The sequence below is a fragment of the Anarrhichthys ocellatus genome, unplaced genomic scaffold (assembly GCF_004355925.1).
Source record: "Anarrhichthys ocellatus isolate YVR2014 unplaced genomic scaffold, GSC_Weel_1.0 scaffold32, whole genome shotgun sequence".
NCBI classification, from domain to species: Eukaryota; Metazoa; Chordata; class Actinopteri; order Perciformes; family Anarhichadidae; genus Anarrhichthys; species Anarrhichthys ocellatus.
In genome coordinates, this window is record NW_022280062.1 from 5,059,454 (window position 1) to 5,078,449 (window position 18,996).

An 18,996-nucleotide genomic window follows, 5' to 3' on the forward strand; every position below is an offset into this window, starting at 1 on the left:
TGCACAGAGGAACGGTGTCGCTGCACGCGTTTACACAGTTTGGTATTGAAAAGCTGGCAAAAGTACACAGTTAACGAGCTGTTTCATTGTGTGTTGATCCTTAAAATCTTATTTCTATTAAAAAGTGAGATTATTCTTTGCTCGTATTTCATAAAAGTAGATTTACAATATAATGGCACTGATACAAAAAGAAAAAAGAAAAGGATTTGCTCCATTTACTTTGAGAAGAATTAGATCATAGATTAAAAATAGTCAAGTGTACAGTGAATCTCTCCAATTGTGTATTTTTGTTGTGTTCATTTCTGAAGAGGTGTATTGTCAGAGTTTATTATAGTGGTTGTTATCCAACTGCTGAGAGGTGGAGGTCACATGAAGGTGTGATTAGTGCAATTAGTTAAAGCTGAAACACTTGATCATTATACATGTACTCTTATGAGGACATGTAGCTTATTCCCCTCATTATTATCATAATATGTCTTTTATAATGTTGCTTCTCTTTGAGCAGCAGACTTTCCCTAAATTGAGAGTTTTCCTAAATCTAATTCCAAGAAAAGATAAATACAGAGCACTGGTTCTGGTGGCTCTTTGAACTCTCCACTGCTGCATTGTTCTCTGTTGCATATTGGGAATTCTCTTCTCCTCTTTTTGACCCTTAGAGTCAGAGGATTTGTTTCTCAGGACTGCCAATGCTTAAGGTGGCATTTTTCCAGCATTTAGATTTTCTGTTACAGGGATCAAACCTGGGACCTTTTGGTGACTGAATGAACCCGCCATCCAAACGCATTTAACAACAGGAAACTACATCAAATGAATCGAGTAGACACCTAACAGTGCAACACAGTGAGACGATTTCCATTACGGACGCTTTAAATACTGCATTAAAAAAAAAAATATACATTTCAAAAGCTAATTTGCCTTTAGTCACCGGTTGAGGCTCATTCTGGTTTGGCAATTTAACCGAGATTGCAGAGGGACACCTGTTTTTTATTGCTCCTCTGCCAGTTATATTAAAATGGGTGGATGTGACAACAACGCACACCATCTTAATTACCTTTCCTGAAACGGCATAACCCATAATTACAATTACAGGCTTGCAGGGTTGCCGATCGCGCAAATTATTACCCAGAAACTCTGCTATTAATGTGGCTCACACAGGCTCCCAATCCTTAAAAACAGTAGGATTCATTTTACAAATTAGGCATGAAAATATTGTTCTTTCATACCGACAGCATCCTTTAAACCGTTCTCCAAGATTAGAAATAAAAAAGCAATACTTTAAGGCTTACTCTCTCTCGCTCTTCCCACGCTCCACAGAGCAGAGATGACCTCAAATAAGCCTCACATATATTAACGCCTAATGCTATAAAAAGGATAACAGTACATCAGGATCCGCTTGCTCACTGTAAACATTTACCATGATAGGCACTGATCCTGAAGGATGGCTGTCTGAGCTATTCACCGCATCCTCTACTTGGCAATTTCCTCCCTGACATCTGTCTTAAAGTCTGATTCCTTCTCCAATGACACCCCGGACAAAGAGAGAGACACACAGTGTGTGTGTGTGTGTGTGTGTGTGTGGTAGCATTTTCATTAAGTATTAATGGCCAAGGGACAGAGAGGGACACTCAGCTTGGACTCATTCAATTTGAGTCTTTTAACACTGGGCAGCTTGAGAAAAGGTGTTCCAGAAACAAAAACGTACCCATTATATTCATCACATGTTAATAGGTTTTTCTTTCCGTTCGTCAAATTATGATTTCACATTAAGCATTCACTTTGAATACATCACGAAGGTAAATGTTTCAAAGGGTAGCAGGAAACTCCAACATCGTAATGTTTCATTAAACCAGAGTTTACTTTTTGATGTCTTTCTAGCTTGATTTTCAAGAACAACTCACACTATCGATGCAAAGTCGTACTTTGACAGCCAACTTGTACAGGTGCTGGTCATATAATTAGAATATCATCAAAAAGTTGATTTATTTCACTAATTCCATTCAAAAAGTCAAACTTGTCTATTATATTCATTCATTACACACAGACTGATATATTTCAAATGTTTATTTCTTTTAATTTTGATGATTATAACTGACAACTAAGGGAAATCCCAAATTCAGTATCTCAGAAAATTAGAATATTGTGAAAAGGTTCAATATTGAAGACACCCGGTGCCACACTCCAATCAGCTAATTAACTCAAAACACCTGCAAAGGCCTTTAAATGGTCTCTCAGTCTAGATCTGTAGGCTACACAGTCATGGGGAAGACTGCTGACTTGACAGTTGTCCAAAAGACGACCATTGACACCTTGCACAAGGAGGGCAAGACACAAAAGGTCATTGCAAAAGAGGCTGGCTGTTCACAGAGCTCTGTGTCCAAGCACATTAATAGAGAGGCGAAGGGAAGGAAAAGATGTGGTAGAAAAAAGTGTACAAGCAATAGGGATAACCGCACCCTGGAGAGGATTGTGAAACAAAACCCATTCAAAAATGTGGGGGAGATTCAGAAAGAGTGGACTGCAGCTGGAGTCAGTGCTTCAAGAACCACTACGCACAGACGTATGCAAGACATGGGTTTCAGCTGTCGCATTCCTTGTGTCAAGCCACTCTTAAACAACAGACAGCGTCAGAAGCATCTCGCCTGGGCTAAAGACAAAAAGGACTGGACTGCTGCTGAGTGGTCCAAAGTTATGTTCTTTGATGAAAGTAAATTTTGCATTTCCTTTGGAAATCAGGGTCCCAGAGTCTGGAGGAAGGGAGGAGAGACACAGAATCCACGTTGCTTGAGGTCCAGTGTAAAGTTTCCACAGTCAGTGATGGTTTGGGGTGCCATGTCATCTGCTGGTGTTGGTCCACTGTCTTTTCTGAGGTCCAAGGTCAACGCAGCCGTATACCAGGAAGTTTTAGAGCACTTCATGCTTCCTGCTGCTGACCAACTTTATGGAGATGCAGATTTCATTTTCCAACAGGACTTGGCACCTGCACACAGTGCCAAAGCAACCAGTACCTGGTTTAAGGACCATGGTATCCCTGTTCTTAATTGGCCAGCAAACTCACCTGACCTTAACCCCATAGAAAATCTATGGGGTATTGTGAAGAGGATGATGCGAAATGCCAGACCCAACAATGCAGAAGAGCTGAAGGCCACTATCAGAGCAACCTGGGCTCTCATAACACCTGAGCAGTGCCACAGACTGATCGACTCCATGCCACGCCGCATTGCTGCAGTAATTCAGGCAAAAGGAGCCCCAACTAAGTATTGAGTGCTGTACATGCTCATACTTTTCATGTTCATACTTTTCAGTTGGCCAAGATTTCTAAAAATCCTCTCTTTGTATTGGTCTTAAGTAATATTCTAATTTTCTGAGATACTGAATTTGGGATTTTCCTTAGTTGTCAGTTATAATCATCAAAATTAAAAGAAATAAACATCTGAAATATATCAGTCTGTGTGTAATGAATGAATATAATAGACAAGTTTGACTTTTTGAATGGAATTAGTGAAATAAATCAACTTTTTGATGATATTCTAATTATATGACCAGCACCTGTATATTTGATTTTTGGCAGTCAAAGTACCAACTGTTCGTGCTGTGTTGCTGTGTAAATATAAACTACCCGTCCACAACTACACAACTTGCATTCTCTACTGACCAGCAGGAGGCGACTCCTCCGGTTGCAAAAAGAAGTTGATTTAGTCAATTATCGTCCCATTTAAAGTAAAATGGACCATAAAGCGGAGTACGCTTTAGGGCGGCCTTACTGTAATTGACAGGTTGCTGCCGCTACCAGAGCTGTATACGGCGTCTCTACGCAAGTCCTCCGCATTCCAAGTATGGTAACTTACGTTCATTGGTTGCGGAAAACAACATGGCGACAGCCGTAATCCAAGATGGCGACAGTGAAATCGGCGAACTCAAGGCTTCAGACCGGCAGTCCACAAACCAATCGGTGACGTCATGATGACTATGTCCACTTCTTATATATACACACAGTCTATATGTGGGACCTATTTTGCCCAATCCTTACCATAGCTACATGTAACTACATAGCTGCCTGTACTCAACATGATGAATACTGGCCCTTAAACACTGGGAATAGTAATGGACTTGAATATGCAAGTTAATCTGGTGTGATCTATTAACCAAAAACATGACCACAATATAATACATGTCATTGTTACTCAGGGCTCCAAATAAAGATTTTAATCATCTGTCATTTTTTGTGTTTTTAATAATGGATGAATTTTTAGTCAATAGAATACATCAACCACAGTTTCCAGCAAAAGGTGAAGCTGTTAAATGTCATATTTTGTCTAAATACAAAAGATAATTATAATTTAAATCATAAAGCAGCAAATGCTCACATTCGACAATCTTGAACTGACAAACGTTTGGAATATTTCCTTGATGAACAGATGAAAATTGCTGGTTTATTTTCTGTTGATCTACTACTACTACTCTGTTCATTAAACCAAATACACTTTTGCATAGTTAGAATCCTTATTACGTATTGCATTCTTGTACACTCATTGTGATCATTTTTTCCTCACCTGTCCTTGCCGGTCTCCTTCTTGAAGAGCTCGTCGAACTGCAGCATCTTCTGCCAGGAGATGATGTAGACTTTGAGTTTGGGTAGCACCTGGTTCATCAGCCTCAGGTTATTGTAAACAAGGCCCTTCCCGTCACGCCTCATATAGCTGCTGGGGCCCCAGAAGATGAACACCGTGTCCTGACTGGCGTTAAGCAGCTCGTGGCGATTCCGCAGGACCCTCTGCATGCTGGAGTGAGCGATGACGCGCAGGGAGGTACGCTGGCCGACGTCTCCGGCGTAACCCCTGGCGGTGGGGGCGTCGTTCATGCGGATGACGCACTCGGCCCGGTCGATCTCTTCACCCCGACCGCCTCCGATGAGGTGACCCGAGCTGGTCACCAGGGCGCAGGTCTGGCAGTGCATCCTGGGAGGCTGATTGATGGCAAAAACAAACAAAAAAAAAAAAAAAAAAAAAAAAAAAAACAAGAGCGTAAACAGAACATTCTCAAAAGAATACATACTGTGCATCAGAATATTTGGCCTCCTCATTCCCCGTGGAAGCACCCGCAGCACTGCCAGCAGAATCTTTTGCACCATATTTGTTATAAACTCTACAAACTTTCTTTTTCCAGAAGTAACAACTGCTCTGAAAGTTGTGTTTAGCCCTAGTTTATAGAGAAATATGCAAAGCAGACAGAAATGCACACCTAGGGGAACTTTGGTAAAAAGCTTCGCTATGTGTTTGAGGCAGGAAATGCTTTGTTGACAAATGGGTTGTGACAGAGCCTCGTGGGGATATGCAGCTTGTCATATTGCTTTGCGATTGGTAGAAACCCCCGGGGTCTTACAAAGAATTCACCTTACATCTTTCTCCCACACAACAGAGGAATGTGTGTTTACCTCCCAAACAACAGTCCTGGTACATACAATTCATGTTGAATTCCTATCAAATATGAACCTATAAAGTATTCAGCATTTCATACATTTGAAGCTCAGGAACCCTTTAGGATATTTATGAAAGATGAGAACATAATACGCATTAGGTTTGTGTTATTTAATCCACATATTCCTGTTTCCTACTTTATCTTTGTCTACTACCTTTCAACAGGATGAAACACATGTGATCGGGGGATTTGTTTGACTTGGTATGCCTTTGTTTTGTTTCATGTAGGTACAAGCGAGTGTACATGCGAGTTCCTCTGTGGGTACATATATGCATGAACTTTCTTTATGCTTGATTGGTGAGAGCTGTCTTCTCTCGTCTCCTTTTTATTATTATTCATATCCTGCATTTTTAAAACCTTTATAATTAAACAAACACTGCCAGAGCCACCCAAAGAATGAATAAAATATCTGTTGCATATTGTCAAACAAACCCAGGAAGGGATAGTGATCAATTAATGATTTGTTTCGAATCAAAAATAAAACTGTCTGATTCCAGCTTCACATTTTTTGAATATTTGCTTTTTTTTAAAAATACAATATGTTATTAAACTGAATATCTTTGGGTTTTCGACTGTCGGTAGGACAACACAAGCAATTTGAATGTGTCAACTTGGACAATAGGGAATATTGTGACGGACAGATTTGAACTATTTTCTGACATTTTATGGACCAAAGAGATTAAACGAGAAAATAGACAAATTGATAAGCAATGCAAATAATAGTTGCAGCCATAAACTCATATCCGCGTAAACATTTTTAGGGCATTCTGGCCATTCCACCAATGTGACAAGCATTTTGTTGATTTAAATTATAGCTGTAATTATAATAAATATACAATGTATATGTATTTTGACATCTTCCAGATTATTCTGCTGTTTTTTTTCTACAATCATACAAAAAAAAAAAAGACAACCATCCCCCGTTATTGAAGACCCAGCCGCTGTTTGAAACCACATTGCCAGTCATGCATTTGTACATGTACAGTTCATTAAGTCTGCGGCCTCTTTTCCTCTTTAGCCCTGCCATGTGCAAGCACATAAATCATTAATATAAACCTATTTGTGTATGTTAAGCAGCTCTGCATGTTGGCGGTGTGTGTGCGTGTGTGTGTGTGTGAGAGGCTGGTACGTGTGCACTTCGTATGCGCGCATGTGGGTGTGTCTGTGCTTTTCCCCCTGCACTGAAAAGCAATCATACGCAAACCAGGTTCTGCAGAGCCCTCTAATGCCCCCTGAAATATCTCCCCAGCAGAAATATGGTGGTTATTTACATTCTTATTGCCATAACACATTTACATCTTCAAGATATTAACAAGAACAAATGATTATCGCTGGATGTGTGTGTGTGTGTGTGTGTGTGTGTGTAAATGTGTCATTGTCATCCTCATCTTTTGACTGACTTAGTGGCAGATTACCAGCTGAACAGCCTCATCTGGTTAATGAGACCTTGAGAAGCAGAGGGAGAACGATACAAAGAGGGAAGGTGGGAAAGAGAGAGAAAAAGTGTTAAATACAAGGGAAAAGAAAAGATGGCAAAAGAGAAAGATATATAGAGGCATGCGAGAGCCACCTCGGTGCCTCAGTGTTTGATGAAATGTTGAGCTAATGAGATCCTAGCGGTCTACACCAACACCAGCATCCATCCATTCCTTCCATCTGCTCCACACCCCACCCTTTCCCCTCTCCCACCTGGCAGCACCTTGACAGCCAATCTGGCAGTAGAGCTGCAGCACCAGTGGAGCAGGTCAGAAATCCCATTTTCACCCAGGGGCTTTTAAGTGGCTCCACAGACGCCATTCTCTCTTCCTCTGTCTCACAGAGAAAGTAAGTGGGCCTTGCCCAGAATTGGCCACTTCAGGGAGCTCGGTCAGGCTATTACCAAGAAATCGCCTGGATGGTCTGGACAATGTTCTCCATTTCAGCCGGAATTACGTGACCCACGCAATATGGTGGTTTGGGGCGATGCAAACTGTAGTTTACCCAAGAACTGGCTCAGAGAAACTCACAAATCCTAAAAAGAAACCTCTACATTTCATTAAATTTCATTCAAACTTCATTTATTCTCGACAAAACTCCACTCAACGCTTCATGTGATTAATAGTTCATCATTCAAAACACATCTATCAGTGTGTTAGAAAGAACAAAGCCAGCGATTTCACACACAACGAAATACCTTTGATCATAATTAAAAGATTTGCTACGTTTAAACTCCGGTTGCTGAGGTTCTTTAAAAGTGTACTATATCAGCGTCCCGTTACATCATCTGATCAAAGCTGCAATCAATAATGTAACCCAAGTGAATATCCAAACTAAATTATGTATCCTGATTAACACGAGGCTATGTTTCACTTACTGGAGGCATGAAAATAGACCGAACAAAGAAGAAAATCTGGAAAAAAAAAAAAAAAAAAAAAAAATGTAGATCTGCACCGACTTTTCCAAGAAGCCAATTTTATTATTCAGATCATCTAACAGAATAAAAAAAACATAAAATGAGCTTATTTCATTGTTCAATCAATTCACAATAAAACATGAGTCCCCGTTTCTTCTATAAACCGACTGTAGTTTGGTCAACAATTGATTTAGAGTTATTCTCAAAAGGCTGATATGAGAGTGCAAGGTAGCTTTATCTATTATATGCCTCGATCGATCAAGATAGCCTCGCTAACACTATAGATGTGTGTGTATGTATGCAATAAAGAATTTTGAGCTCCTTGTTCTTTACTTGTGTATTTAAAATGCATGTTATTCAGACTTCATGTATTAGACAGCAATCGTTACTAGTTACTTTTCAGATCAACATTTTCCATTAAAAAAAACCCCCACATGATAAGGTTATGCGATACAAAATATTGTTAATTATTTAACCAGTGGTTCCCAAACCTTATGGATTGTGAGCCCATGTCCTGTTTCAAGTGTCTAATATTTCACAACAAATGGAAAGGTAAGAAAAAAACAAAAGAAAACAGATTTTTGTCGCCAACTTAGATTTTTCTTTCGTCTTCCTGAAATCGTCACACGAACACTTTGATAAGTAGCTCCACCTAACCAGCTCAGCAATATTAAAGACATTTTGCATGGCCTTGTGAGCCGCTGCCGTCTGACCTAACTTTCAAACTGAGGCCTTTTAAAAAATAGATAACCAATTCAGTGCCTATGCATGTAGGGCACATGCATAGGCACTATGACGGGAAGCTGTATGTATAGTTTCTCACGTGAGACATGAGCATGTGCAGGCTTTGGAAATAAATTTCCCTCCAGGGACACAAAAAAGATGGTCCATCTATTATCTAATTGACTGAAGAGGTACAGAGAAGTTATTAAGATAATCTAAATAGATCTAACTATCAGAAAATAATAATCTCCATCGCAGGTTCACATAAAAACTCCAAAATTCAATTTACCATCATGTCAAATAGAGAAAAGCAGTAAATCTGCACATTTGAGAAGCTAGAACTAACTTACTTATAAGCTCACAACACAACAACATAGTTTTTCATTTCATAATGACATTTCCAGCCTAAGGGGTGACCTTGTCCCACTTGTGGCAAACACCGGGAGCCTGTCCTGGTTTCATTAGGCCCACCCATCCATCCACAGTGGCCTAGTAAAAGCTACAAAAACACCAACATTCAGACACAGCCAGTCACATCTCTGCTCCGCGACAACCCAGACAGCCGGGGTCAGACTCCTCTGTTTCCTCATTCTGGTCGGTATTCCGAACCCTCCTCTGCTTCTAGCGAGCCCGTCCGTCACAGGGGATGCATGAACCCTCACTGCCTGCCAGACTTCCTGACCCGAGGAAAACATGGCTGTCAGAGCTGCGTGGATTAACCTTGAGAAAGATGGCGGAGGGGATGCAAGTAAGAGGCAGCTTGAGTCTCAGAGCACCTGGGGAGGCGGGATCCTTGAGAGCAGCCTTCTGGTGTTGATTCGAGCACTGATTGAACATGATACTCGCCACTGAAAATGTGTTTCTCGTGTTCTGGACAAGCCTGGTGTTGTTGAGTGGCATTTGCAGGTCATGAAGAAGTGTGTAATCAAACAGAAATCAATACGACTCATATAATCACACATTATTACTGTGATTGTAGTTGGAAAAGATGGTGCAGTTCGGCCGGGCCTGATTGGCTTCGTAGTCAGTGCTCAGAGCCCTTCACTGCCCGTGGGTACCACGGGCAATAATTGGTGGTTTAAACTCACATGGGTCTTAAGGGGGCATGAAATCAGCTTTAATTCCTCACCCGACTCCCCCCTCTCCATTCCCTGACTTAGCTCGGTCCCTTGAGGAAAAGACATACTCACACTGCAATGAACCATTACGCATGACGTGTGCCATACCCCCTCAGGGCGGAGAAATGCCATTCCAGTGTTGTTATTGATTTTGTGTGGGTGAATGCAGTAGGACGGGGGGAATCGAGCGAGGGCTTAGTGAGGATGCCGGGTCTTCAAGGATGCGAAACTGAGGATATGGACGGTAAATGTGCGGGCTGAGAGGCAGCAATCATGCAGCCCAGCAGGATGCTGTCTGGCTGTCTAGTATCGAGATACAGGAACAGAACAGAACATTTTCAGCCTCCTCCGAGCCTCAGGCATGACCTTTAGACTTGTCAAAGACTCCTTTTGTTTTCTGTAGCCTCCTCAAAGAGAAGCCTTCCACACATGGTCACAGACAATGATGGCTTGAAGAAAAAAACGCTCTTGTAAGTTCTTAAAAAAAAGAAGAGTAAATTCTGACCTCAAAATACATGCAAGTATCTTTTTTTTTTTTTTTTTTTTTTTTTTTTTTAAATTGTACTTCACCCTGTTCATGTGTTGCTCACTGGACTATGATTGCAGCTTTTGCCCTCCATGGCCCATGGGTCACATTCTCCATTGGTGAGGAGAAACAAAGCAAGTTTTTAAAATCAGAAAATAACCAAAGACGCAGCTAATAGCAAAACAAAATGGTAGCACCACACTGCCAAAATATATGACTAAAGCAGTGTCAATTAACAAAAACAAACTAACAAAAACTATCACTGAATATGTGAATGTTTTTTTTTCCATGACTGAGACGAGATGACGACAAGACCGTCATTAAACACTAACGGACTACGTATTACAAAATGCTGCGTCACATCAGGACCACGTCGGCAGCACACAAAGAGCAGCGAGGAGGACTCGGGTTAACTTACTCACTTCAGTTAAGCGATATCTTTAGACTAAACTGACATATTCAATGTAATCTGATGACTAAAAAAGACTAAAAGAGCCAACGCTTAAAATACTGAACAGTATACGACTCCAGCAGCAACAAATAAAACGACCAATAGCATAAAAAAAATCCCAGAACAAAACAAAGCGACGAAGGACAGACTGGTGGGGGGAAATGGCACGAACACCCTCCTGTGTAAAGCCAGCTGTTTCTAACAGCGGGGTTAAGTTCAATTAAATCTCACTGCGGTGAATCTAGCGGATATTCACAATGCTAATCAGTAAATATGTCTGTGAAGAAAGGCCAAAAAAATCTGTTAAAAAAATAGGGAATAGGAAAATAACCTAAAAAACAAGTTAATTTCTTAAGTTGGTTGCTGCTGTGAGAGCCAAAATGTACAGTTTATGATGGAGATGATGAAGGAGAGGAAGAAGTGTGTGTGTGTGTGTGTGTGAGGGGAAGGGAGGTTGGAAGGATAAAGACATTAAATAGGAGGGAGTGAAAGAGTGAATGAATGGAGAACTAACTAATAGGGAAACAAAATGGCCTTGAGAGCAGATAGCAGCACAGGAGGAGCGGTACGAGTACAGTTACCAATTAGAGAAAATCTCAACAGCTGGAGGCAACAGCAGAGAGGGAGAAAAAGTGAATTCAGTTAAAGGCACTCTATTTAGAGGAGACCTGCTTCTACTGTGCTGATGAGTACACACAGGCCGAGTGCTGCGGGGCAGAGTCGATGGAGGACGGGCTTATTTGGAGCAGTTTGTCCAGAATGCGCCTTTGACCGGTCATTAGAGAGAGCTGAGGTGGGGAGCGAGCGCTGCTGAGGTCTAATGAAGATGGGGAGGAAGAGGAGGAGGGAAGAGAAAGGGAGGGTGGATATCGAAACAGGGACAATTAGGGATTCCAGCGATCAGCGGCGGTACTCCAGGTTGACAGCTCCCGCTGCTCTGACGCTCTGGTCTTAATTAGGGCAGAGTTTTCTGTGAGCACCTTGAAAAGAAGGCATCTTTGATGGAGGGCAATTATCTACTTCAAAATATAAAAAATAGCATCTGGCCTAAAAAGAAACTACTGAAAGTTCATTGATGAAGGTAGAGGGTTTGGCTTTTTTTGGATAAATGGCATGATGATCTAGGGTGGGTACTGGCTGAAACAAGAGCCGATAACATCCAGAGCATTTGAAGAAGACAGATTGTGGGCCGAGCTCTGATCCTCAAAGCAAGCAGGACTGTAAAGAGGGCTCTTCACTGTGTGTGTGTATGTGTGTGTGTGTGTGTCAGAAAAAGAGAGAAATTCAATACAGACAGCGCTGCAGAGGAGAGATTTAATATGAGTCTGTGTGCACATGTTTGTGATCAAAGTAAAAGCGTACGGCCGTTGGAGAGGGATGCAACACTTAACAGGACATCAGAGTCACTCACACTCTCTCACACACACACACACACACACACACACACACACACGCTTTTAAAAACAAAGTGCGATCAAACCGACAACCAGAAAAATGTAGTAACGACTCCCAAATCTAAGGGCCAGTTCAGCAGTCCAGAACCTCGTGCTGTTTTTGTTCATTTATAAAAAATAGAAAAGCAGATAGAGAACTTTTGTAGCCTGAGTGGGAGAACATTTTTTAATCAGGATAAAGTTTTAAAACAGCGTAAACAAAAACAGATACGATATAACCTCAGCGCAAAGTAAATGGTTACCTGGCGTCAATTAAACCAAATAAATTCGAAAATTGCCGGCCACTATTTAATTAGCAGAGAGGCGAGAGACTTCCCACAGACTAATTGATGACGAGTCCTAAATCAATTTAACAAAAGCAACAGATTGCTCCTCCAAGATGAATTTTAAAACAAACAACATTCGCTCTCATTAAGTGCCCTCAGCCAAAGATGACTGTTGGCGGTCTTATCAGTTTCAAAAAAAGGTGAAATCACTCTAAGGATTCATATCACTTTGGTTTGGAAATGTTTCACACGTAGTTTTCTCACATGCATCGAGCCTGTAGAGGCAGCAAGAATAGACCGAAAGGAAGAGTGACGGTGTTAAGGACAGTAGAGCTTTAGGTCTGGGTACAAAAACTAGACTATTTGTTGTATTTTAAAATACTCAAAACAACCCGTGGTTACTTTTATAATTATTTCGAATGTAGCATTTTCTGATTAAGACATGTGGAATATACAGACATTGTCCGGGGGCAAGGAGCATTCTTTAGACATGTCTACAGGTGCATCTGTAATATGTATTTCAAATCAGGGTTTTTACCGCTTGCCGGTTAACGGTCAACTCTGTGCGTTGTAGAGAAACCCACTAGCCAACAGTTTGCTTGGCTGAGGTAGAGGTGCACCCCTTAGAGAAAATGACACATTTCTGGTCGGAAGGAGAAACACACCTTCTCTAATATTTGCATCTTTTCATGCAAAAATAATCAGTTATACTTCTTGGCCTCTCAAATGATTCAAGTGAAATAATCAAAGAAGTCAACATGCTCACAACTTTCTACACGTGCGACTTATGACGGGCGCTCACAAGAAGATGAAGCGGTCACAAGTAAAGACATGTAGGGAACCGCTGTTTTAGGATACCACATGCAGGCGGTCGACACGACAATACAGAAAAATCCAAGAACAGAAATTTTCTCCACAAAGTTGTAGCATCATTTCTGTGACAAGAAAACCACCGTGTAAAAACTTGTACTATATCGGGATGCATTTTATTATCCAGGTGTTGTGTGTGTGTGTCCACCCACACTGAATCCACAGCTTCGTTTCTGTCTCACACTCTACTCTGCTGCCCCAATCTAAAATGCCCTTGTATCTCAAACAGCAAACACCTCTGCAGATCATGATGGACAGACAGCCCGACTCTGCCCCGAAGGCAAGCCTCTGTGTCATTAAACCTTAACTCTCCTCACCGCCTGCGCTGAGAAGGTGAAAAGAAGAACGCTGCACCTCGTTTCTTTCCCTCTCTTTTCTACCAGATACAATTTGAACCTCCACCACCACCTCGTCTTCCTCACCTCGCCCGGTGAGGTTGACCCGAGAGTAGAAACACTCGCAGCGAGTTTCTATTAGTATGAGCTGCTAGAGAGACCGGACCCAGGCAGCCCGATATGTCAAGCCAGTGGGAGTGTGGAGACAATCGTGTTGCGCCTTGATACAGACCACACTCCTTTGCCTTAATTGGCTCCATATCAGCCTGCTAAGCCACTGGTGCAGACTGTACAATGGTGTAGCCACCGTTTGTCCCCATAACCTCCACCCAGATAGAGGAGGAGAGAGCTACAGCTGTGAGGACCACACACACAGACACATCCGTGTAGGAATGATTGCCTTGGCATGAATACAAAACATGAGGTGCAATTTACCAGGCCAAAGAATCTCTCTCTGGGCTCTGAAATCTAGCAGGAGGTGGCGAGTGGAGAAGATGGAGGGAAAAAGCCAGGGGGAATGACAGGACATTAGGAAGAGAGAGGGGAGGCAAAAAGACAAAGAGAGAGGGGAAGGATGTGACAGACAGCGGTGGGCTGAGGAAGGGAGGAAAATGAAAGGCAATCTGATAGATGAAAAAGAGGAGCAAGAAAAAGGAGTGGCTGTCAGAGAAAGAAGCACTTTGGAGACCGACAAAAGTAGGGCAGGGCCTTCAGAGAGACATAAGAGGGATTTCAGGGGCATTGAAGTCATGATATCCGATAAAGTCATTATGCGACGCTGTGGCCTCGAAAACATCAAAACATCTGCAGGATTTCTCCTCCTGAGCGCTTCCAGACACCTGACGTCTGCATTTGAGGAAGATTTCACATTTTTCACAAGTCAACTCGTGGTGGCCTTGATCGTCACAGCGTTTTATTGATGTTCCCCTTATTCTCTGGGATCAGCTGTTGGGAATGATGGGTCATGGTGATCGCAGGGGCGGAGTGATAAACAGCTGACTGAATCGATAACGAGAAGATGTTCTTGTTAAGAGAAGTCTGGTGAGAGTAATGGCTCGGAGGACTGAGCACAAGGCGTGCGCCACTATTTCACGTTCACATCACGTCCAACCCTGCACTGCAAAAGTTCCTTTTTGCGACACAAGATACAGCAAGTCGAAAATGAAACTGAAAGATAAAAGGTGCAGTATAATCCGAGCGTGAAGTGGAATATATGCACGGTGACGGACAGCGGGAGGAAATTTGAATATGGAACTCAGGCGAACTGTTAACTGTCAAACTGGAGATGACATGTTTGTTATTTGTGAACAAGGGCAAACAGGCAATTTTCACACCAACACAAGAAACTTCTTCTCCCAGACTGGAGACCGGCTGTTAAATCTTGGAGTGCGAGTGTAATAAATTCCGTTGAGATAAATCCCAAAGGAGCAATTACTGTTGTGTTCTATAATATATGCAATTTAACAACAAGCCAAAGACAAACAAAAAGGAGACATCAATAATACATCGCCAAAAACTACAGTACCGATGCTCTGCTTCCCTCTGAAAACATTTTCAATGCTAAATATTCTAGTTGGAGCTTGTCCATTATGTGCTGGAACCGAGGATGATGAGAGTCAGTAACCAAAAAGTGTAAGAGTGTGTGTGTGTGAGAGAGAGAGAGAGATTAAAACACCAGCTGCCAGTGACAACAATCTTCAAGAAGGAGAATCTCCTGTGAGACCACAGATTTCATATTTGCAAGCAGGACACGTGAGAGAGTCTTCTAATCGCTTTGTGCTTGTGTCTATAGTATGTCAGTGGTGGAAAGTAACTCAATACATGTACTCAAGTACTGTACTTAAGTAGAGTTTTAAAGTACTTTATACTACACTATGACACTTCAGAGGGAATTATTGTATTTTTACTCCTCTACATTTGTCCGACAGCTGTAACCGTCACTTTCAGATCAGTTCCCCTTCGGATAATATTCCTAATAGAGCATACACTTGAACTGATATCAATTCATTTCGGTGGCTAACATATGTTTTGCTACCCCCATAATGCAGGTAATACACCGACTATGTATAAGTACCTCATACGACATCCGAACTCTCCCTTTAATCAAGCTCTATTTTTCCGCTTTTTCAATTCAGGTGAGGATATTCACAATTAACCTGTTAATAGAAATTCACCACGATCAACTTACTGCGAGTGTTTTATATCACGACATGCAATAACATCCTATATCGTGGCACTTTTCCGTGTTTCAGAGGTGAATTAGCGTTTCTAGTGTGTCTACAACTTGCGCATTAAAAAGTTAAACCGGGTGGAAAAGCCATAGGTTGGGAACCGCTGGACTGAACTACCGAACTGTGTTCAAAGTAGTTAAAACTAACTTCTCCTCCCCCAGCTACAACTAACATTCTGCTTACACATTGATGCATCTGGATTAACAATCACATAATGTCATACATAATACATCAGTCACATGGGGCCTTTTTCTGCAGAACCAGTGGTTTTACTTTTGATAGTTTTAGTACATTTTGTTCATAATTCCCATGTGCGTTTACATACAGTAAGCAGAATTTTGATTGCTGATGTTTTTTTTCCACTGCATTCCCAGAGACAGACTTTTAATAAGAAAACACTAATGAAATGAATCACATCGCTAATGTTTATTGCAGAGGTAATGCCTTTTCATTTCCTTAATGGGTGCGCACCTGAGATGTGATAATAACCGAACTGGTGATCGGGAACATTCAAAATGATCATTACATTCACAGGTTTATCTTCACAATGAGAGAGATAATTCCTCGCATCAGTAAATGGCTGTTTGGAGGTTGTCTTGTTTTTTTCACCAAGATGATGAGCCTCCCCCACAAACAGCGGGCTCATTAGTCTAATCCTGGGTGTATTCTGCCGAGCAGGAATGGATAAAAACAGACGTGATGTGCGCACACATGCTAACAGCCTTCTGTCGCGGAGCCGCTCTCACAACGTTTTATCTCCCAATGAGCGCCAATCGGCCTTTTTACTGCACACTGAAGGAAAGGTGAGCGATGCGCAATACTTAGACAATTTTCTTCAGTAAAAGTACCAAAATAACAATATAAAAGTCTTGCATTTAAAAGTCAAGCAAAAGAGGTATTATCAGCAAAATGCACTAAAGTATCAAAGTAAACGTGCTCATTTTGCGGAAATATATCCTGTTGGCTATTAAAGGATGTACTGATACCGATCAATGTTTAAGCAGCCTTTTACAGCATCGTATCGACGGAGGTGAAACTATTACTTAATATAACATTAAGTAGTTTAATCTAGTGGTTCCCAACATGGCTTCTGGGCCAAAATAAATTTGAAGGTGTGAATAATTAAGTAGAAAAGAAGAAAAGTTCAGGTTCACAAATCTTTAACCCTTAGTGAGATATTAAATACTATTTCTTTGTTGATCTTCAAACAAATAACTCGATGTGAGAAGAGGGAAATAACTCTTTAGTGGACCCAGATAGACACAGGGAAATACTAGTTTAATCTATACACTGCATTGTATTTTATACACATATCTCATTTTTAAATCGCAAAAGCAACTGTACTACACCCGTCAGATAAATGTAGGGAAGTAGAAGTTTAAAGTAGCATGAAATAAAACACTCAATTTACCCGTCAGCTCTGCGGCTGAAGTTTGTTAGAAGCATTAAAACCGATATTGACGCCTTTGCAGCTGATAACTTTGCTCTCGGTTATTAGCTGAGCATCTGATGCTATCATTATCATCAAGGCTTTCATTGCATTATTAACAAGATGATGATGGAGGACGGAATTAACGCTGCGATTACGAGCTGAGGAAATGGAGTCATCTTTGGCTCATAAATAGAGAAATACTCTTTTGCATTTCTGGAATGAGCCCCTGCATCTGTTAATTTCTGTTCACATCATTAAATTCAGACAGATGTCTTTAGATCATTGTTCTTCAAATTCTCTTTTATTCCAAAACTTTTCTTCCCAGCTCAGTGTTAAGTTTTGAAGCTTAACTTTGTTGAGTTTACAGTGACGTGGAGGAAATGAAAGAGCGCTTCGATTGAAACAACCGAGTGATGACAAGCGTTGAAGCAACTTCACTCATAGTTGCTTTTGTTTATCTCGATATACAACTGCAGTTTGAGAAGAGGCAGAAGTTTCAAAGGAGTTCCTCCGTGAATAAATAGTGAATCCCTGATGGCAAGATAAGTACGATAATCAAGTGCTGTTCCAAAAGTTTTTATCAGATTGCTTTGGCAAACAATGAATTTATTTCATGTCATTACAAAGAAGTTCCAGCAACCTGCCTCCTGGCTCATAATGAACATGAATCACACTTGATATTGAGCTTATTATCTCAAAGAATTCATTCTACAAAGAAGTGTGGGGCTCTATTTGATTTATTTATAGTTATTTTTTCAGTGCAGGTTAATTATGCTTTGCAGAAACAAACCAGAAGACAGAACAAGGACTCACCAACGATTTATTTATAAATGTAGCCTATAATAACAAACAACTGTAATGAAGTATTTTTTTAGGTATTGTATGTGTCCTCTGACTGTGTAAAGTATTTAAATTCATCTCTAATCTTTTTATAGAACAAGGAAGCATTGGAAAAGACTGCAATGAGTTTATCCGTATTTGACTATGTTTTGTCGATGCAACGCTGATTTTTGGAGTTTTAGACGTCTTGTGGCTGAAACTTTAAACGGAATACTTTTTTTATTTTTATATTTAAGGTGTCCCTGGCTCCATATACACAAGTCCCATTCATTATTCCCATGAACAATGTTACGTGATTCACAGCTCATACGGCTTTGTATTGATATAAAATTCTTCTCGTCCGATCAAAACGAACAACTGCGTAACAAAATATCTTTGATAAAAAGTCGAAGGCACGAGCCTGTGTGCATATAATCACAGGGGAAACGTTGAATACGACTCTGAAGTTGCTACGAAGCATCTAAAAGACAGAATTTTAAACTGTGTGCAGCCGACAGCGAGGGAAAGCTAAGGAACATGATGTTGAAGATTAAATCAACTTTTGGGTCACTTTTAAACAAATTCAACAACTAGGAGCGTTTTGAAATTGCTCGCGCTCCGATTCACGCCTTTAACTTGCTTCTTCTCCATGGCAACGGCAGCCGAGGCTTATGGTCATCGTAGCATTTGGACCCATCTGTCTGCTAGATTAACCAGGAGTTACAATGAGGGTATTGTTGGAAGACATGTTTCCCACAATTTCACATTTTTTTTAGCTGCAAGAAATGAGGAGCTCTTTTGACGAGATTGAGTTGAGCCGTTGAGGGTTACTCCACCTCAACTACACCCTGTGCCTTCCTGCCTAAAATCAATTTAGGCGTACTGACAATCATGGAAACTTCCA

General features: G+C 41.1%; 1 protein-coding gene across 1 annotated transcript in view; it reads right to left on the reverse strand.

Annotated features, from left to right (window-relative positions):
• Positions 1-18,996, reverse strand: part of st6galnac5a (ST6 (alpha-N-acetyl-neuraminyl-2,3-beta-galactosyl-1,3)-N-acetylgalactosaminide alpha-2,6-sialyltransferase 5a) — a 55,853-nt gene that overhangs the window by 10,900 nt on the left and 25,957 nt on the right. Inside the window, exon 4 of the mRNA XM_031865486.1 lies at positions 4,551-4,963. Coding sequence (XP_031721346.1) covers positions 4,551-4,963 — 413 coding nt within the window. The remainder of the gene's footprint in view (positions 1-4,550; positions 4,964-18,996) is intronic.